The 22,861-nt window shown below is 40.9% G+C and overlaps 1 protein-coding gene across 2 annotated transcripts in view; it reads right to left on the reverse strand.

Moving 5' to 3' along the window:
* GRM1 (glutamate metabotropic receptor 1) overlaps positions 1 to 22,861 on the reverse strand; it is a 266,340-nt gene that overhangs the window by 86,367 nt on the left and 157,112 nt on the right. For both annotated transcript variants that reach the window (XM_089530235.1, XM_089530236.1), the window contains exon 4: positions 17,492 to 17,727. In XM_089530235.1, the coding sequence (XP_089386361.1) occupies positions 17,492 to 17,727 (236 nt within the window). The remainder of the gene's footprint in view (positions 1 to 17,491; positions 17,728 to 22,861) is intronic.

Raw genomic sequence — 22,861 nt, forward strand, 5'->3', positions numbered from 1 at the left:
ATAGGCTTTTAAAACAGAATGTTTTTAAAGAACAGACCAGGATGTTGTATTTTTTTAAAAAGTGTTTTAAACAGTTTTGTTTTTTAACTGTATTTTATTTTTTTAACATGCAATCTATTTTAATATTGTAATAATTTAATTCCATTTTAATGTACCACTTTTCTATGTTTTAAACTGTACTATTCTTTTAATATTCATTTCTGGGGAAAGAAGGGGTTACAAATATGATGATGAGGATGATGATGAAAGACTGGCTCTGGAAAGGCAAAATGATTTGGTTTTACCCAGCTGGCCAGGCTGTTAGCTTCAGTGGTATGAACACCACAGTTAAAATATATCTGTAAAGACTGTTACCTACATAAAAATTACCCATAAAAAAGACATTCTAATTAATATTGCTTCTGTATTCATGGCTGTATAATTAACACACATTTGATTGGTAAGAACCATGGGTGCTACTAGAGTTAATAATCACCAGAACAAGCGACTTTCTCTTGAAATAACATGTTGCTTGTTCAAACATTCATGAGAGCTCAGAATATTAATATATGCAATAATAAAGTGTGAATTAGATTTTAATTCTCTTGAGGGCATAAAGAAATAAATCTCATTATATGAGAGCTGAAGGCAGTGTGTCAGTCAGATATAATAGTCAGAATTATTCAGACAGGCTCAATCTGAGCAAAAATGACTTCTACACCACAGGATGCCTATCACTTCTAGATTCTCATTGACCACACACAATGTTTATTATTGTATAGGATTAGTCTTCCTTATCCAAAATGCTCCGCCCCAGAGACGTTTGGGATTTCAGATGATGTTGATGATGATGAGTGGGATTTTGGAATACCTGTATTTGCATATACAAGGTATCTTGGAGATGGTACCCAATTCTAAACCCAAAATTCATTTATGTTTCACATACACCATATACACATAGCCTAAAGGTAATTTTGTTCAATATTTTAGTTAATTTTGTGCAGAAAATAAAGTCTGTGTACTCTGAACCATCAGAAATCAAAGGTGCCATTATCTCAGCCAACTATGAAAAAAAGTTTGGTTCTTGGAATATTTTGTATTACAGAATTCCAGATAAGGAAGACTCAACCTGTATTCCTGTTGTAAAAAGATAATTTACTCACACTATCTATAAATTCATAGAATCATAGGTGTTTATCACACTATACTCTTATAGTGCTACTATTCCACTTTAACTGCTCTAGCTGCCTCCTGTTGCATTCTAGGATTTGCAGTTTTAAGGAGGGGTATTTAGAATTCTCAGGCAAAGACCACAAGGGCCATCCAACCCAACCCCCTGCCATGCAGGAAATCACAATCAAAGCTTCCCTGACAGATGGCCATCCAGCCTCTGTTTAAAGACCTCCAAGGAAGGAGACTCCACTACACTCCGAGGGAGTTTGTTCCACTGTCAAACAGCCCTTACTGTCAGGAAGTTCCTCCTAATGTTGAGGTGGAATCTTTTCCTGTAGCTTGCATCCATTGCTCCAGGTCCTAGTCTCTGGAGCAGCAGGAAACAAGCTTGCTCCCTCCTCAATATGACATCCCTTCAAATATTTAAACAAGGCTATCCTATCATATCACCTCTTAACCTTCTCTTCTCCAGGCTAAACATCCCCAGCTCCCTAAGTCGTTTCTCATAGAATATGGTTTCCAGACCCTTCATCATTTTAGTCACCCTCCTTTGGACATGCTCCAGTTTCTCCACATCCTTTTTGAATTGTGGTGCCCAGAACTGGACACAATATTCAAGGCCTGACCAAAGCAGAATACAGTGGCACTATTACTTCTCTTGATCTAGATACTATTCTTTTATTGATGCAGCCTAAAATTGCATTGGCCTTTTTAGCTGCTGCATCACACTGCTGACTCATGCTCAACTTTTGGTCTACTTGGACTCCTAGATCCCTTTCACATGTAGTCTCATTCAGCCAGGTGCCACCCATCCTATATCTGTGCATTTCATTTTTCCACCCTAAGTGCAGTACCTTACATTTCTCCGTGTTGAATTTCATTTTGTTAGCTCTGGCCTAGCTTTCAAGTCTATTCAGGTCGTTTTGAATTTTGATCCTGTCCTCTGGAGTATTAGCTATTCCTCCTAATTTGGTATCATCTACAAATGTGATAAGTATGCCCCCAATTCTGTCATCCAAGTCATTGATAAAGATATTAAATAGCACTGGATCCAGGACAGAGCCCTGTGGGGCCCCACTGGTCACTTCTCTCCAGGATGAAAAGAAGCCATTGTTGAGCACCTTTTGGGTTCGGCCTGTCAACCAGTTACAAATCCATGTAACAGTTGCCTTGTTTAGCCCACATTTTACAAGCTTGTTTGCAAGAATGTCATGGGAAACTTTGTCAAAGGCCTTGTGACATTGTGTACCTTATCACATTCATTAATATGCCTAAATTTATTGTGTTTACCATACTAACAGGAAGTATTTTTACTGTAAGTCAACTCCATGTCTTAAAACAACTTTAGGTAATTAAGTGTGTGCTAAATTATTAATCCCTTTGAATCTTAATGCCTAGGAAAAGGCCTAATACCAACATTTCTTGAATTCTTACCTACCATGCACAGGTTTCAGCCCATTTACAACGAAATGCATGGAAATATCTATTTTAGAAATATTATTTTTAAGGATTTATTTACTGCATCCCTATTAAAACCTAGGCTTCACTCACAGATATTTGGATTAATCCAACTTGAATGGCATTCCTAGTCATATCAGGGGAGGCATGTCTCTGTTTTTAAAAAAAGAGAAAGCTTGGAAAGTTATGTGCGACAGGAACAGAAATGAGAACAATAATATCCTGAAGCCATTCCTAATGTTGTAAGATGATACTCTAAGACTGAGAGCATTATCTACCCCTGCTCAGTCATGGCTGGCAGAACCAAACCCTTGTCTTGTTTTTGGAATATGCCTTCCAGGCTCTGTCTTTCTGAAGAGGTTTTATACAGTGGTAGCTGGTGGCTTCCATGTTAGTGGGCTAGGGGCTAGGGGTAGGATTCAGCACTTCATTCGAAAAGCAGACTGAACTGCCACAAGTAGTATACACAAGTACAGTGTGCCCGCGTCATACACGGGGGCACTTTATGCGGCTTTCAGCATACGCTGAAAGCCGTGTGGGAAAAAGGACTTGCACGTCGCATAAGGATGAATGGGGCATGCGCCCATGGTGCTGCCACACCGCCACGCCACCGTGTGCACGAGCCCCATTAGTTTAAATGGGGCTCAAGCATAGGCGGTATTTGCTTTACGTGGGGGAGTCCAGAACGGATCCCCCGCATAAAGCAAGGGCGCACTGTATTCTTACTGTTTATAATGTTATCTTGAATACATATAAGTTGTCATTTCTCCTGCTGTCTCTCACTAATGCAGACTTATCCCTCCCCCATAAACACTCATAAACAACCTATATCTTCAGACAATTATTATCAATAATTATATAGACGGTTATTATGAATATATTTATTGTTCCCTTAAAGTCAAATGTTAGCACATTGATACCACTCTTGAGACAGCCATAGTCTTTAGTCAGCAACTAGAGAAAGGCCCCATACAGACAGGCCAAAATAAAGCTGCTTCAGGTCACTTTGAGGTATGCTGTTTAAATGACGCATGCGTCTTAAAAGAATGAGAGCTGCGCCAAAGTCATGCTCCAGTCCTAAAGACTAGAGCATGGCTTTTGCACAGCTTCTGGACTCGTAGGACACATGCATCATTTAAACAGCATACCTCAAAGTGACCTGAAGCAGCTTTATTTTGGCCTGTCTGTATGGGCCCAAAGACTTTCATCTTCAAGACCAGAGCTCAAATCACTATTCTGCCATGGAGTCACTGATTAACTCTTCAATGTTTTTGCTATCTCCTATCAGACTAGTTTGCTGTGAGTAAAAGCAAGCAAAGGGTGAGAAATCCTGTACAAAGAAATCCTATACACATTTTTTAAAGAATGCCCCACCATGTATTTAATATATAAAGCAAGCAAGTATTTGAAGTTATAATGTGCTTTCAGCACCAGAAAGTTTTCTCCATAGGATACTGCAGAATTAAACAGAATAAACGCTGTCTGCTGTGCGTGGAGTCAAAGTTCCCTTTTTGCCAAAATATGATAAACTTTTCTGAAAGCTTTTCTGAAAGCAAATGGTATAGAATGAAAAAAATTGTATGAAACCTTCAGGTAGCTTTCTGAGCTCCACTAAAACACATTAAGAATCTGGGAGCTTGCAGGGCTCCTGAAGGTATAATGAGTTCAAAAGACTGCAGACTTTATCCAAGATGACAGTAAGTGAGAGAGGTTTCATTTAAATTACATTCCCATCAAAGAAGGCTCCCCACCCCATATATTCAGGCTATTGGTATAAGTCTATATTGCTTTATCAACATGAAAACAGAATCAGGCTGTTTATGGAGCTTCATTCCAAATATTCCCCAAAAACTGCCTCACGTGATATTAGCATACAGTATTTTAGCAGGCATTCCATTTTAACCACTGTACTCTGCAACTGAACTTTTAACTGCTTTGGAAAGGACAAGAATGTTTATAATATGATCAGAAAATCTATCAACATTCAATTTTTTAAATATCTCATCCCTCTGTCCCTAATATGTGATTTGTAAATTTTGGTAAATTGTCCAAAAATGAAATGAACAAAGATTTTACCAATCCATACTGACTAAATTTCAGTAAGTTCAGTTATTAACATGCAGAGGACCATGTTGCACCTGCCTGCCACATATGTGATAAACATGAGTATGCCCCTAGAAAAAAATGGCTGGCAATTCCTAATCCAGCACTAAATTGGCTGAATACAAAGGAATTTAAACCCAGATTTTGAAGAATTAAGTGCTTGGTGCCCTGCATCCATCCAGGATGAATGAATCTGTCAGCTCAGTTTCACTCAATTCTGCTTTATTTTTTAAAAAAAGTTCTCATGTTTCTTCCATTGTGAATATGATGAATGCTCTTAATTTTTGAAAAAGTATGCAAAAAACCAAACCAAAACAAAATCCCAAATGAAATGCACACAACACACCCTATAATTAGTTTAGGGTTCCATTTCTGTGAAAGATTCTTCAGATGTTTTACAGAGGTCTCAATCTGCAGTAGGGTTGGAGCAGTCAGATACAACATGCTCTGCATATTGGGATACCTGTACTTACTGAATTTGGCCAATACAGATGGGTGAAAATTTTGTTTCAGCTCATATCTGGAGAATTTATAAAATCCACAAATTCCATATAAGGGATGAGAGGGAAAATGAGGTATTAAAAAAGTGAATGCAGAGTAAGCAGAACTAATAGTGCAAAACTGCACTATAAGCCCAAATACCTTCATTTTCCTTTGCAAACCCTATAAAAATGGTGACATAAATTGTGACATATTGAGAAGGACTACAGAGGAAAACAGAGATGTGTTTTCATTTGTTTGGGGAGAGCTTTCCCCAGGTTTGAGGCAGAAATTACCCTAAACATGTGCTTTTTAATTAAAAAACAAAACAAAACAAAGGTGGGAGGGACTACAAAAGTGCACTCCAAGGACAGCAGGCAATCCACAGGATGCAATTTGCCTATTCCTGGTCTAAACATGTATTGCAGGAAAATGATGATCAGCATGCTGAAAGTCCCCCTTTTGATATGTGTGACACTACTCCACAAAATTGCACCCAGTGTAATGACTAGATGCTAGAGCAGGGGTAGGCAACCCTTTTGAGCCAGGGGCCGGGTTGCTGTCCCTCAGACAACTGGGGGGCCGAAGCAAAAAAATAAATAATTAAATAATGTTTAACAAATTAAATAAGTAAATAAACCAGGACAAATGTAGGACAAATTTTTCAAATGGAGGGCACTTTTTAAATAAAAAATGGAGGACATGCGGAAAAATTTGCTGATTTTTTAAAAAATGTTAAGATAAATCCATGTTTCTGAGGCTTCTATAGACAATTGCCCCACCATGCCCCTCGCGCGAGACACCAAAGGCCCCGGCGGCAATCGGCGGCAGGACCGGGCTGGGGCCGGTCTCAAGGCCTCGCCGGGCCGCATTCGGCCCGCGGGCCGCAGGTTGCCTACCCCTGTGCTAGAGCTTCTAGGACTCTGAATGCTTTGCTTCAGCAGCAGAAAAGCTTTATCTGCATTCTGCCTGTGACCACTGGAGTAGGGAGATGGGTTATTAGTTGATTTATTCCAATTCAGCAAATTTAGCATATGATCATATAAGGAGTTCCAAAATGTATGTACCATATATACTTGACTGTAAGTCAACTTCATGTATAAGTTGAGGACAGGTTTTGAGGCCAAAATATGGATTTTGAAATGACTTGTGGATAGGTTGAGGGTAAAACATAGGGGAATGTAACAAAAGGTCTAAAGGATGAAGCAACGGATACCAAAGAACTTACAAAGTTCCAGCAGGCATAAATGCTTGTGCTCACCCTAAAGGCTAGATCAATGAGGAGGAAACTACCACCACCATTTTCCCACCCAGGCATTCAAAAAGGTCAGAAGTGGCGCTGAGGCAGGGAGAGAAAGGGGAATGGTGCTTCTTTTAGGTTCTCCTAATCTCTTGCCTTTCCCCACTCTACTCAGAGAAGGGGATTACTCCTTTTTTATATAAGAATTAAAGTACAGTACAGGTAGCCCTTCCCTTATGTGGGGTATCTGTTCCAGATCCTCTCTCTTAAGGGGAAATCTGTGTAGGCTAGCACCCCATTGCAAACAATGGGGCCACAGATGCACGCGCCATTTGTCTAATTGCCTTGTGACTTCAGTGTAAACTCGAAACTGTCTATAGCACATTCACATATGGTGCAAGCACACTGTACTTACATTGACAAATGGATAGGTCGATTTAGGGCTTAGGAGTCAATTTTTTGATTAAAATTTATAGACTTATACACAAGTATATGCAGTATGTTACATGCATTTCAAACCATTGGATCTCTGCAGTAACACCCCATTTAAAAACAACAAGAACAACCCCCCCCCCCTAAAAAAAACTTGAAAAAGCCCTAGTGCATATCCAAGAAATTGTTACAGTACCTCAAAAGAATGGGATGAGTGGACAGAAGGTTAAGAATTACAAGCAAAACTCAAGGAGCAATAACATGAGAAGTTGCTCTTCCAGGCCAATCTGGAAGAGAGCTATTTTCAAATAGAAGAGGAATTGTATATATTCTGTCCACAGGAGGGAGCACATCATTCTCTTCAACTATTTTAACAAGATATTTTTATATGCTTAGATTCATGGATGGAAGTTAGGGAAAGTAAAACATTCAGTATTTTGGAGTTCTTCACTTGACACTAACTCTGTGGTGTTACCAGGCTCTAAACAATGTTAAAAATAGAATGTCTCACCAACAGTGGAAAGAAAGAAAAATCATCTTAATATTCATTCTGCTTAATTTTCAAGATATAGTATTAGAATCAGTGCAGTTCTGAGTCCTGACCTCTGTGTAGCTAGCAATGAAGCAAATTAGTTATCACAAATAAAAACAAGCAAAAAACTGAACATCAAACTGATTGGGCTACTATAGCCATGGTTCATATAAACAACTCTTTCTCATTTCTGAGGTAATGAGCATTAGAAAAACCACTAGTTCTGATTCAACTTGCCTTTTATAAAATCCTGTATAAGGAATAGCTGGCCCATCTTTTTTTAAAGGGTCCTGACCTATATAAAGACCCACAGACATAGAGAAGAAAAAGTCACACACAGCCTTTCCTCAGGAAATTTATCAACTACTGTACAGGTTATTATTTTTAAAAAAGAAAGAAAAGTCACACTTAGTCTAAAATTAAGACTCATAATGCCCACCTGTTATAAAATCCTATTTGTTTGCACAGAAAACCCCTTACTTATTTTATACACAAGTGGAGAATAGGACAGATGCTTCAAACTACAGTAGAGTCTTGGTTATCCGAGTTTCACTTATCCGACATTCTGGATTATCTGACCCTTCCCGCTGGTGCTAGCCTTCCCCCCCAAAGGGAGCTCTCAGGCTCCCTTTGAAGAGAAGGGGGCTGAAGCTTCACCGGCGCTAGCCTTTCCTCCAAAGGGAGCTCTCGGGCTCCCTTTGGAGAGAAGGGGGCTGAAGCCCCACCGGTGCTAGCTTTCCCTCGGCTGGAAGGGAGCTCCGCGGAGCTCCCTTCGAGCTGAGGGAAACTAGGCCTCCGAGGAAGGGACTCTGGCCTTGGCCCAGTCACCTCCTCAGCGGCTTGCTTTCCCTCGGCTGGAAGGGAGCTCCATGGAGCTCCCTTTGAGCTGAGGGAAACCAGGACTCCCTTGGGACTGAAGGAGTCCAAGCCGCACTGAGGCGAGGCTTAGACTCCTTCAGCCCCAAAGGAGCCACTGTCCCCAATGGTGGCGCGCGTGCATGTGCACATGCACCATCATTGGATTATCTGACATTTTCGGTCATTCGACAATCAGTCAGTCCCGTTTATGTCGAGACTCTACTGTATATACCCGACTTTTCTCAGGTGGACACTGTTGCCTCTTTGGTTTTCCTACTCTAAAGCAAACACACAAGACCCCAGATGGAATCAGAACTACCACATATGGAAGAGGGATATTTATATTTCCTGTCACAAAACTAATACAAAGGTGGCCAGAGAGGAAACTGGAAATGGCTCTTGTACCTTTAATGCAGGGGTCGGCAACCCCTGGCCTGCGGGCCGGATCCGGCCTGTCGAGGCGTCAGGACCGGCCCCAGCCCGGTCCTGCTGCCGATTGCCGCCGACACCAGGCAGCCGCGGACAGGGCAGGAAGGGGGCGGGGGAAGAGGAGGAAGAAGAGGAGGAGGAGGGAGAAAGGAAGGAGCAGGAGGAGGAGGGAGGATAGAAGGAAGGTAGGAGGAGGAAGAGAAAGAGGAGGGAGGAAGGAAGGAGGAAGGAGGAGGAGGAAGAAGGAGGAGGAGGGAGGAAGGAAGGAGCAGGAGGAAGAAGAAGAGTAGCAGGAGGAGGAGGATTTCCATTCCATTTGTACAGGTCTGCTTTGTTTTAACAAAGATAGTGATGGTGGTGATGATGATGATGATGATATCAGTCAGTTTCTGAGACATGCACTCACTCTTTCTGAAGGTGAGACAGTGTGACTTTCCAAAGTGCATTTCTCTGTATTTTCGGTGCTTTTAATGCTAAAAGGTCTGCTTTAACAATGATAGTGGTGATGCTGCAGCAGCTGCTGCTGATGATGTTGGTGATATTGATATCACCCAGCTTCTGAGGCCCAAATGTCCTCCATTTTGATCATGCCTAAGAAACATGCATTTATATTAACATTTTTAAAAAATCATCAAATTTTTTCGCATGTCCTCCATTTTAAAAAAAAATGTATCCTACATTTGAAAATGTTGTCCTGTATTATTTAATTATTTAATTATTTATTTTTTGGCTTCAGCCCCCCAGTTGTCTGAGGGACAGCAAGCCGGCCCCTGGCTCAAAAAGGTTGCCTACCCCTGCTTTAATGGTTGTATAAAAGAGGGAATTCCAGCAGGTAGTGTTACCTGGTTGTGTTACAAGCAGCACTTTCTGAATTCTTGACTTCTACATAATCATTAAAGTAGAATTCAAAGATATAGCCATGTTAGTCTGCAGAATCAGTATTTAGAGAGATCTTGTAGCACCTTTGAGACTATGGGGTGAAACAGACTGCCCCAATGGGGCAGCTTCAAGCCACCCCTTCCAAAGATGGATTGAGACTGTGCCAACCGCACGCTGTGGTCCCAGTCTGCCTTGAAGCTGGCTGAAAAAGGAGCGACAAAGAGCCAACTTTTCCTGCTTTAAGATGCTCTGGTGACATGTGCCATGTAAACACTGCAACACCGGAGCACCCACACATTTGGGCAGCTGGGCTGCTTGAAGCCAGCTTCAGGGCATGTGGCATATAAATACCATGCTCTGAAGCTGCCTGTATGGCAACGCAAAAGGGCCAACTGTTTCGCTCTAACTGAAAGAAAGAAGTTGGCAGCAGCATGAGCTTTTGTAGACTTAAGCCTGCTTCCTCACATGCATTTGCCATCTGGTCCAAATGATGATAACCAAATGCATCTGAGGAAGTAGAGCTTTCTAAGCAGAGTCTATGAAAGCTCATACTGCCAACTTCTTTCATTCATTTAGGCTCAAAAGTGCCACAAGATCTCTCTAAATCATTAAAGGTAAAGGAGCTGTCTACAAATTTCAATTTGGTAACCCACAATACTTTTTTTTTTAAAAAAAGCAGAAAAGAGACATTCTTGCAAACAAGCTTGTAAAATGTGGGCTAGACAAGGCAACTGTTAAGTGGATTTGTAACTGGTTGACCGGACGAACCCAAAGGGTGCTCAACAATGGCACCTTTTCATCCTGGAGAGAAGTGACCAGTGGAGTCCCACAGGGCTCTGTCCTGGGCCCAGTACTGTTCAACATCTTTATCAATGACTTGAAGGAAAAAATTGGGGGAATAGTTATCAAATTTGCAGATGACACCAAATTAGGAGGAATAGCTAATACTCCAGAGGACAGGATCAAAATTCAAAATGACCTGAATAGACTAGAAAGCTGGGCCACAGCTAACAGAATGAACTTCAACAGGGAGAAATGTAAGGTACTGCACTTAGGGCGAAAAAATGAAATGCACAGATATAGGATGGGGGACGCCTGCCTTAAGGAGACAACATGTGAAAGGGATCTAGGAGTCCAAGTAGACCACAAGTTGAACATGAGTCAACAGTGCGATGCGGCAGCTAACAAGGCCAATGCGATTTTAGGCTGCATCAATAGAAGTATAGTGTCTAGATCAAGGGAAGTATTAGTGCCACTATATTCTGCTCTGGTCAGGCCCCACCTGGAATATTGTGTCCAGTTCTGGGCACCACAATTCAAAAAGGATGTGGAGAAACTGGAGCGTGTCCAAAGGAGGGTGACTAAAATGGTGAAAGGTCTAGAAACCATGCCCTATGAGGAACGCCTTAGGGAGCTGGGTATGTTTAGTCTGGAGAAAAGAAGGTTAAGAGGTGATATGTTAGCCCTATTTAAATATTTGAAGGGATGTCATATTGAGGAGGGAGCAAGCTTGTTTTCTGCTGCTCCAGAGACTAAGACCCGGAGCAATGGATGCAAGCTGCAGGAAAAGAGATTTCACCTCAACATTAGGAGGAATTTCCTGACAGTAAGGGCTATTCGACAGTGGAACACACTTCCTCGGAGTGTAGTGGAGTCTCCCTCCTTGGAGGTCTTCAAACGGAGGCTGGATTGCCATCTGTCGGGGATGCTTTGATCTGGATTTCCTGCATGGCAGGGGGTTGGACTGGATGGCCCTTGCGGTCATTTCCTACTCTATGATTCTATGATTCTATGATTCTATGATTCTATGAGACTTAATTTTGGACTAAGTGTGACTTTATGTTTTTTTTAAATAATCTATAGAGTAGTTGATAAATTTCCTGAGGAAAGGTTGGGTGTGATTTTTTTCTTCTCCATGTCTCTGGGTCTTTATCTAGGTGAGAGCCCTTTAAAAAAAAGATGGACCAGCTACAACTGATACAAATGTGTGGGTTTATTTGGGCCTTTGGCTCTAGAGATGTTTTGTTCTCCAGCTCTCATAATCTTTTATCATTGTCAATGCTGATTGAGGATAATGGGAGGTCTAGACCAAACCATCTGGAAGGACAAAGAATCCCTTTGTCCTAGACTAGACTTAGATGACACAAACTGAAAACCTGACAACAGTCTTTAGCTCACAAGGTGCTTTTTCTTTTACAGGTTCTGAAGAGCTGAGCCAGACACTGACATTAGCATCACAATACACAAAATACTGTGTTTGTAATGCATATTTTGTCTGTACTTATGTTCTCTTGACATTTCCCACTTTAATTATTATACAGTTATCCCAGGGACTTTAAAGCCGAAGCAGATATTTTCTAATATTTGAAATTCAAACTCAGCAGACTTTCCAATTTCGAATGTGACAGTTCCCCTTCAAAATTTTAGTTCATTAGACTTTTTTGTATCTCTTGATCTGATTTTCTGTCAAGATGACACCAAATATGAAATATCTGGTGTCATCAGCTGTTAAACACACCTGCCAAATTCTTAGGATAGTAAATACCATTAGCTGTCAACAACCAGACACATTCAAATATGAAATACTACTGTAAAGGATCCCTGGTGGTGCAGTGGTTAAAATGCAGTACTGCAGCCGCAAGGTTGTAAGTTCGATCCCAAGCTGGGCTCCAAGGTCCACTCAGCCTTCCATCGTTATGTAAATCAGTAAAATGAGTACTCATTGTTGGGGACATTTGGCTTACAGATTGCAAACCGCTTAGAGAGTGCTGAGTTCACTATGAAGCAATATAGAAATGTACTTGTTATTGCTATTGCTACTGTATAGCGGGAATCAAAAATTAGTGCTCGTTTTTCATACTGCCTTGCTCATGGTATCCTGAGTATGGAGTCTTTAGATCAAGAAGCTTTCAGTTCCCTGTATGTATTGCTTCTTGCCTGCCTGCAACATTGTGTAATTTCTGAGTAAGAATCTCCTTGCATTAAAGATATACTGGTCATATTATTACCAAGCACTGCTGAATACTAAAGGGGAAACCTTCGCATAAACTCTATGACATAAAAATTAGATCCATCTGGATTGGCAGCTTGTAACCAACACCATGCTTAAACTACCAGACTAGCTTCTCTTCTGAGCTATAAGACAAGCGAATGAACAATCAAGAGGATGAGTAATCATGTGAGTTTGAGGCGCAGCCTTGGGGTTACTTCTGTTCTTCACTTTCTCTGACTTAACCTTGTAAAGGTTAGATGATTTTGGCCACTGTGCCTAATTGCTCATTATTTCCAGCTCCTAAGGCTTCCTTTCTTTTCTTTGAGGTGACTGTTTACATTATTCAAGATGATGAGTTTGCTCAAGCCTCCAGATTGTTGATCTCAGATACAATATATGTAGACCTTATGATATAGTCTTTCCCAAGCTGCAATTTGTCCTCTGTTTCGTCAGCAAATTGAAACTTTCCAGTGGTGCTAAATGGCTGCCACTGTGCAAACAAACAGGCTAATACTCATTTTCAAACAGCTGCTCAAAGCTGCAAGGTGGATAAAGCAATCTCCTGTCCATGGCTCTCTACCTACTTAAGAGGTTTAAAGGGCAATACTGGGCTTTTCAAATGTGTCAATAAAACACCCAGTAGCCAAAGTAGAAATAACATACAAAGTACAAATAGTACACTAAAGCAATGTTTCTTATGTCCAAAAATACAACCTCATTTAATGAATAGGCTACATCAGCCACATGTTGTAAACAGTTTTAATATTAAGATTGCATTGGAGCAGGCCGACACAACATATGGGCCAAATCTTAAAGGAGACTGGAGCCACCAGTTCTGTATTATAAAACTATAGCAATATACTCAGGACAAGGGGCAGCCATCAGAATAGAATATGGAGAAACAGAACGATTCCCATTTGGCAAAGGGATCAGGCAAGGCTGTATACTATAACTCTGTTTATTCAATCTACATGTAGAAAATATATACAGAGTAGGCTTGGAACCAGAGGCAGGAAGAGTGAAAATACGTGGAAGGAACATTAACAATTTAGGTAGGATATACAGATGACACAATACTACTAGCAGAAACTAACAAAGACATGGATCAGTTACTGAAGAGGGTTAAGGAGGAACATATCAAGGTTGGATTAATGCTGAACATCTAACCCCCCCCCCCCCAAAAAAAAATGACCTCAGAAAATGTACAAAAATTCATCCCCAACAACAAGAAAATGAAAATAGCGAAAGAGTTCCCATACCTTTGTCCAAAAATTGATCAGAACAGAAACTGGAGTCAGGAAATCAAAAGAAAACTAGGGTACAAAACAGACCGGCAATAAGAGCAAGCATGGAGTGGTGAGGGGGCCTGGCGATCCCACGCCCCATGTCCCAACTCCACCCCCAAGCCGGAATCATGGCGCATGCCGTTTTGCCGCTTCCCCAAGGCCTGGAAAAACGGCGGATCAGGGCCTCTGGGGCTGCTGCTGTGGCAGCTCATGCCCTGATCCAGCAGGGAAAGGGACGGGTGCAGGCCGCCCCAAAGGGGCGGTCTGTATCCCGCATTCAGCAAAGACAAAGGGAATGAAGACCTGGGCTTTTGTTAAACCAAGATGAAGAATAGACTGAACCAATGCACTTAGATCTGAACACAAGCAAGGAAGGCAAACAGATGAATAGATGGCCAGTGACTTAATCACTGGGCCATCAAGTGTGAGGCTGAAAACAAACAGCCTGTATTGTACTGGTTTTGGAGGTGATGGTTTTCCCTTTTGCAACTCCCAACCCTTTCTGTGGGGAATTTCCAAAGTGTTGCTTTCCAGGGGTCTTGTGAGTATGACTCATCTGCCTAGCTGACCCACTGCTTTCAGGATTATGGCTGCTAGCCTGGCAGGTCAGTTTGGGTCATGAAGGAACTCCACACGCTCCAAAATTTATTAAAATCCATATGTGGTAACACAGTGAAGACATTGAAATAGTTCAAGATTTTCCATACCTTGCCTCAGTCAGAAATCAGAAGGAGAGGACTTGAAAGAGCAGCTGTGAAGGAATTACACAATTCTAAAGTGTAAAAATATATCATTAGATAATGAAGTTAGGATGGTCCATGCCACTGTATTTCCAATTTCTATGTATGATCGTGATAGCTAGACAGTGAAGAATACTGGAAGAAAATCACCTCATTTGAAATGTGGTGCTGGAGAAGAGTTCTACAAACACTGTATACTGCTACAAAGATGAATAAATGGAACCCTGAGCAAATCAAGCTGCATCCCTCCCATGAAGGAGGCAGGTGCTTTCATAGAGGACAAAATATATAGAAACACAACATGATGTTGTGTTTAGATTAGCTATATACATTCAATATTGCTTTTTTTTTTTTTGCTTTTCCCCCAAGTTATGAACAGTCACTGTCTTCTCCTGTCAGCCCACCTTCTAAGTTTATAAACTAATATACATAGTTTTTTTTAATGGATCAGAACAAATTTATCCACAGGAAATCTACCATTCTCTCTGTTTCCAGTCTTCAGGAGAGGAATGCCATTGCTTATGCAGCCAAAATGGTAAGACCCAAATACTAGACAAAGGCAGCGGGAGACTTTGGTGAAGATGTGTATAAGAAAGCCATGGCATGGGGAAGGGGAAAGAATAGAAGGGCTGAATCCTGGAACACAAAGCACTCCCCATCATAACTTTTTGTTGTTGGTCTTACTCATCAATAGCTATTAGTAATGATTGTTGCAGATATGTACTTTCATGCTGATTTTGATTTATGGTGACACTGGGAAGATTTATTCAGAGGGTCTTGCTATCCTCTTAGACTGAGTTAATGTGTATTGCTCAATATTATCCAGGAAACTAGTTGGCAGCCTGGATACTAATTGGTCATCCTCATTTATCACATACAACAGAAATAGTTTGCCTATGTTATGCAAAGTGACATGAGATTTCTGGAACAGACAGATGCTTTACTTTCTAACCGTCTAATTAAAAAGATTGTATGTATAGCGCTGTGTAAATTTACAGCGCTTCATAAATTAAGGTTAATAATAATAAATAATAATACAGATTCCTAGCACAACCAAGTCAACCAACATCCTTATTTGAATTGCTTTTGTGGTTAAATTGAATAAACATCTGAAGTGAATGTGAAACACCATCTCATAGCACTATTACTAGTAAAACCTAATAAGCGCTAGCATTCATTCGAAGTAGAGAAACTAAAGCCCAGATACATGCACAAATCCCTTTTGCAATTGGCACATGAAACATGTATGGTGGGAAAACTGAAATCTGTCCCCATTAACTGCATATTTCTCTTTTGATTTGTGTGTGTGGAGCAAAGCCCTTTCTAAACCCAAGATTTTAAAAAACTGCTAGAAGAAAAGTTGCTTAATTCAGTTCCAGGTCAGCAGTTTATATTTCCCTCTTCTAGGTTAATGCTGCTCACTCATCTCCTTTTCTTCACCTCTGACTTTTTATTTTGTACTCAGTCTAACCCGAGATCCAGGGGAGGCATCCAAGGCTCCATCCAAGCAAGCCCCAGAGAATACAAACATTAGGAGTACTTAGAGGGTTCAGCTTCCATGGAGCATGGCAGACAACTTCAAACATCACAGACAACTTCAGCAACCTGGTGGCCTAACAAGTCAGAAGTATCTGAGGCCTTGGGGTAGAGACCTAAGAATGAGTTTTGGTGATGTCACAGGACATAGGTCAAGGTGATATTACAATGGGGATGTTACAAGAAGCAATCTTGCTGATGTCATCAATCATTAATCATTAAACACCATTGTTCAGTATATTCTAGTTAAATAAGAAACACTACATCTAACAAATGAGAAAAATACATATACAGACACCTTTTGAGGCAGTGGTCTTGACCTGAGATTCCTTCCCTTCACCTTGAGAAATGGAAAAAAAAAAAAAAGCCAGACTCTTTAGAACTGGCAATCCTATATCCTGACCTAATGACTTTTCCAAGCTAGAGTAGCTTCCACAAAAAGTCACTCTTCCCCTTCCAAATGGATAGCATATATATTCTGGTTTCCTCCCCCTCCCCACACTTTTCTATCTTTTCTACTTTCTAAGCAAGTTGACAGTGCTTAAGAGCAACATAATACTTTCCCAAAGAATGCTTATTGCATTTTCCCATACGACACCTACAGTAGTGTGCATGCCTATAGTGTGCAAGTAACAGTCTATGATGTCAACACTGTTCACTTGATTTTTAAATGGCTCCTGCATTCAAATAGCATGAATGATGTATACACAAGCAACATGAAAGATGCTCAAAGGCAAGTCTGAAAAGAAGCTGAAGCATTGTTAGCAATCAAGCCAAGTTTCTTCTTTATTTGGCTGTTTTACCACCTACACACTCATTTCAAAATCAAGCAAAAACCTCTGCTTCACCACAGCAGGAGGGGAAAAAACAATTAAAGAATTTGTTAAGCAGAGACAGAGGGTATCTAAACACAGCAATTATTGTGGGACTACATCTTTCATTGTTAGCCCCTGGGATGTGAGGGTCAGAGTTCACTAAGGGGCTGTACAGATCATCATCAATATATGCCCTGACTCTGTCCCATGCCAGTGTGATACTGCATTCCCCACCACATGGAGTGTGGTGTTATGGCGCTCCTCTGGTGCTGGGTCCAGATGATGCAATGCCAAAGGATCGCCGAAAAGCTGTGGCACTGGTGGCTATTGCACCCTTTCTGTTCAGCCCCTAAGTCATCAAGGACCCAGAGCAAACTTGCTCCATGTTTGTTCACAAACATATTTTTAGATCAGAACAGTTTAGAAAAGCTGCAGAAAAATGTTTTATTACAATGCTCAATGCAGGAGCAGGTTAGAAGAATTGGTGAATGACAGTGAAAGTGAGAAAACCCTGCCCAGACTTGTTACAACCAAGGAAACAAAATATTTAATTTGTTACCAGTGCAGTTCTTTTGAAAGTTGGGGTTCTCAAGGGGATGTCCTGGAAGACGACACTGGAATCTATGCTGCCAAAATTCCGGGAACCAGGGGTTTCTTGTGTTGGTTTCCAACCGTATTTTCAAAAAGTAGTCATCAAATGACAAGACGTCTGGAGACTGAAGCTTGATTGTGATGCCCCCATTTGCTTCAGCTTCATAACCTTCAATAACTTCATCTCTGTCTGCCCATCCATCACTGAAAAGCAAAGGAAAAATGATTAGGAGATGCCAAGACCTTATGTTGAAGAGCACCCCACTTTTATTTAAGATGGTACCTTTTAGTGAATCAAATGAAGATTCTAATATGACATATAAGGAAAAATCACAAAAAAAAAGAGTTTCCTATCCATTATCCCATACTCATATCACTTGACATTCATTTACTTTGTGCCCCTTCAGCATGCTAAGCATTGTACACTGCTAGAGGAAGAGAAAACACTCACGGAAATGGTAAATATATATTCAGATTTGTTTCTTTCTCCTCCATGTAGTATTTCTCCATGATCATATATAAAACAGCTTCTCAAGGTTGGAGACAATACACATATTAGTGCCAAGGACCATGACTTCCCTGTGCTGTCTCCCCACCATTGTATTTTTTACTAGAAAAGGCCCTAGACATACTCAAGAGATTATGGGTGAAATTTCAGCAGATTTCTCCCACCAGCTGTTTTAGGTCAAGGAGGGGGTCCTTTAAAAAACAACAACAGGATATGAAGCTGCTCCTGGATTTGGAAAAAGCCCTCTCCCTGGGACATTTAGAGAACAAAAAACCTAGTGATATTGCCTTCCCCTTCTTACTGGTGGGCATGAGACTCTTTGCCTGTTCTTAAAAAAATGTAGTTGAAATTATTTGTAGATGAAAAGTCACTGTATGGTCCTTCAGTAGCTGCACTTTCCTTACAGTGGCAGTTTATCTATCCTTCTTCAAGTGCCAATAGTTGAAACAGCACCATCCCCACACAATGAAAGTGGCAGACATCTTCAGAGAATTCAAAAGTTTGAACACAGAAAAACCACATGGGGGGACCCTCCAGCAGGGAAGGTGCCCAAAGATGATGGAATGCTGGCTGAATTGTGGCAAACCAATATAGAAAGACTTAGAAAATGCACTCTGATGTAGCAGGACTGGGGGATATATTTGTTCATATCATGAGTATTTTGCATTTTTAAAAATTATTTATTTAGAACATGAAGAAAGGTAATAAAATATAGCCCGCTGGGGAAAAATCTACTTGCTTCTCATGCACACAAGAATCCCACATTTAAAACAAAGAGACAAATTGATTTTCCTTCCTCTAATATTCTGAAGATAACTGGATGTGCTAAAAATGTAAAAGAATCCCAACCCTACTTAGGTAAACTCTCTAGGGCCAGATGAACTACATCCAAGGGTATTAAAAGAACTGACAAAAGTAATCTTGGAGCCACTGGTAATAATCATTGAGAATTCCTAGAGAACAGGAGAAGTCCCAGTGGACTGGAGGAGAGCAAATCTTCAAAAAGGGAAAAAAAGAGGATCCAAATAATTACCGCCCAGTTAGCCTGACATCAATACCAGGAATAATTCTAGAGCAGCTCATTAAACAGAGTCTGTAAGCATTTAGAAAGGAATACCATAATTGCAAAAAGTCAACATGGATTTCTCAAAAACAAGTCACGTCAGACTAATCTTATCTCCTTTTTTGATAAAATTACCAGAAGATGAATGGAATGCTTTGGATGTAGCATATCTTGATTTCAGTAAGGCATTCAACAAAGTTCACCATGATATTCTGACAAACAAGCTAGTAAAATGAAGACATTGCTCCAGCTAGATAAGTATTCTGTTTGTGTTCCCTTGATAATTTTGTCTATCTCTTATCTTTGGATTCCTAAACTTTATTTCTAAATGCTCACCTGAAGTTTTAATTTATTGCAATATTTGAAATTTGGGTCCTGGAGAAAAATTTGGAGGGGCAATTTCTTATTTGGAGGTAATGCTCTAATTCCTCCAGCCCCCATGGCTACAACTCTGGTTAAATGTATGTATTTGTGTGTGTACCTTTTCTGATAAAAGCTCGCTTGATGTTTTTGGAAAAGGCATTTCTGGCTTTGTAAAGGTTAGCTTGTGAACTCTTTGGATCACAGTTTAGTAGCTTTCTCTAAATAATTCTGCCTAAAGAGCAGTAGCTGAAGTTTAATTTAAGTGCAAATGCAAGTCAGTCTGCATTTAATTTTTAATATGCATGGTTATGTCACCAGAGAAACAGATTATGTTGGCATCTATGAAGTGGCAGCCTCCATCTGGAATGATACCAGCAGTTCTTTCAGCCACAGAAAGAGCTTAATCTGCTTCTTTTTCACAGAAGCAAGTGCTACAGAAATCAATGAGACTTCCATAAAGAATTTATATCTGACCTGGAGGAACTCCCAAGGACTGTTTAAGACACCCAGAATATAAAGTGTACATGAATGACATTGTATGGGATGCTTTGCAATCTTAGAATGAATGAAGTCAATATATGCAGAATGTCAAGAAGGCTGTACTGTTCCATCAACCATTGAGATGGCTATGGTGATGATTTTATCACCCCTGCTCTCTCTCTTTCTCCCTCCCTCTCTGTCTCTCTGTGTGTGTATGCCAATAATAAAAACTGCAGGCAAGAAATTGATCAGTTCAAACACGTATGATTTCCCCTCCTGCTGAAACCATAGCTTTCCCTTACAGACATATGTCCTATAGCCATTGCCCTTGTGTGCCTTCAAGTCATTTCTGACTTATGGCAAACTTAAGGTGAACCTATCATGTGGTTTTCTTGGCAAGATTTATTTGAAGGGGTTTGCCATCTTCTTCCTTTAAAGCTGAGAGAGTGTGACTTGCCCCAGGTGACCAAATGGGTTTCCATGGCAAGCAAGGATTCAAACCCTGGTCTCCAGAGCCATAATTCAGTGCTCTACACCATAGTGGTTCTTGGTCTATTGTAATAGGTTATTTAAATACAATCTTTTCCTTTAACTTCAATTCTCTTTTAAAACTAACTTCTACATGATATCTTTTCTCCTTCATCTCTCAAGGGTACTCTTTCAATACTTTAAGATTTAACTTTCCTCCTACTCCTTTAACCATTTTTTTAAAAAAGGATTCCCGTTACTGAGTGTAAACCACAAACCAGCTGCTGTAACTATTTATTCTTTAACATGTGTCCTGCTTCTTCATTATCAATAACACTCAAGTGGCTAACAATACAATGCAAAATAAACCCCAGAATTATACCCTGCCACATAAACGCAGATCAGTTGAAACACATCCAGAGAGAGACTAACAGAGCACCCACAGGATAAAATCTTTTACAGCAAAACAGACAGCTTAAAAGCCAAAAACCTGTCTGAATAAAAACATATTTTCTTCCCAGTGGAAGGACAACAAAGGTGCAGTACAGACCACTCCTTTCAGGGCGGTCTGTAGGTGCCCATTTTTGGTCCACAGTGTTGCTGTAGCAATCAAACCGCCCAGCAATACTGTGAACCAAAAAAGGAGCTGCCTGGAGTGGCTCCTTTTTGGGACATTGTAAGGGCTGCATTGCAGCCCTTATGACATCTCTTCTTTTGCATTACGTACAGGTGCTGCGACGCCCTACATGTCCCCCATGTGGGCAGTGTGGTACTGTAATGGTGCTGCCCGCACATAGTAGGGCACAGGACCATGCAGTTGGTTTGTGATCCCAAGCCCTACTATCACCGCCAGGACATCGCATTCTGGCGGTCTGTACCAAGCTAAAGACAATGCTAGCATAGTTTGTCTTGGCTGGGAGTTGGTAGCATTTTATAGGAGTTCCCAAGAATGCTGTCTTTCACATTCCCACCAAAATATATTTCTGATAGTTACACAACAAACAAAAGGACTGCGGATTTTAAAACACCAAAAGGATTCCAAGTCATATCTGGTATCTGATATAACCAGCCCAGTTCGAGACATGTATACTCAGGAAAGGCTCATGTTATGGTCAGTGGGGCTCACTTCCAGGAAAGGTAATACAGGATTATTACATCCAAACTTAGTTACTTCACCGAAATAAATAAATAAATAAATAAATAAATAAATAAATAAATACATCAACATGATCCACTCTGATCCACTAAATTCTAAATCTTTATTCCAAATATGACCGTGACAAATTGTCAACAAAGGCTCGGTACATATGGGCGGGAAGTGGCGTGCCGGTGCCGATTCTAGGGTATGGGAGCACACAGCAACCACAAGCTCTCGAACCCTAGTTTGTATGGATGCTGCCATCATGGTGGCCTTCCATCCATATGGGGGCCTCCATGATGACGCCCCACCGTACAGCGACCAGATGTCACTGGCAGGAAGTGTCGTCATGGTGGTGGCCCTTACTGTTTGCGGTGCCGCAAAAAAGAAACCGCTCTAGGCAGATTCTTTTTGGCAGTGCGTCAGTGCTGCAGCGTGTGGTCGCTGCAGCCCCAACTTGGGGCAAAGTCAGGTGGCGCGGAGCTGCTCTTCTATCGAGCCCCAAAATAAATAACTACACTAAACTAATTAATTCACATTTAAAACCAACCCTCCATTATCTTCTTCACAGTGCAAACTTGTAGTTTTGCTTAGAATCTGACAACTTTTGCAACAATGGGAAACACTGATGCTCTATGAAGGCGGTGAAAGTGTGAAAGAAGAGAGGCTGTTTGGAAGAGACCATGCGTGTGGGTGTAGAACCAGCATTTGTACTCCTCACTGTCATGAAAAAGAGACAACCAACTGTTTTTGTTGCTGTTTCATGCAGTGTTTGCCACAATTGGAGGGGGTGGTGTGGTGTTGGCTGCCAGTATGCTAGAAGCTGCACTTGTTTGGATGCCTCATGGTGCACAACCACCAAAACAAATATATACTTTTACCAGCCCAACCAAAAACTTATTTTTTTAGAAATGGGCCAAACATAAGGATTACTCCCTGTTGTTTTGGATCTTTCACAAGTGCTCACTGGCATCATTTCATTTAGTAAAAAGAAACCTGGAATGGGATTTTCTTCATTATTTCACTGATGTGTGCAGCTGGTATTTTCATTTGTTCCCACTGATTGCACTATTTACCTGAAATGGAATACAGAGTCGTGTCTCCTAAGCCAAGACTTGGGGCATCTGGACTTCCCAACTGATGCCTGTTTGGGAGGGGATTGTTGGCAAGCAGAGATCACCTTTTTCTTCAGCTTCTCTGGATCTAAGGTTTTGCTAGGACTTGTGCAAGCTTTTCATGACATGCAGGCTAGAACAGTTATCTCCTTCTTTAAGCCAATACTCTGTAAAGAGGCCAAACTTTTATTTGTGAAGTGTTC

The sequence above is a fragment of the Sceloporus occidentalis genome, unplaced genomic scaffold (genome assembly GCF_023333645.1).
Source record: "Sceloporus occidentalis isolate IW3139 unplaced genomic scaffold, rSceOcc1.0.p SCAF_6, whole genome shotgun sequence".
Classification (NCBI taxonomy): domain Eukaryota; kingdom Metazoa; phylum Chordata; class Lepidosauria; order Squamata; family Phrynosomatidae; genus Sceloporus; species Sceloporus occidentalis.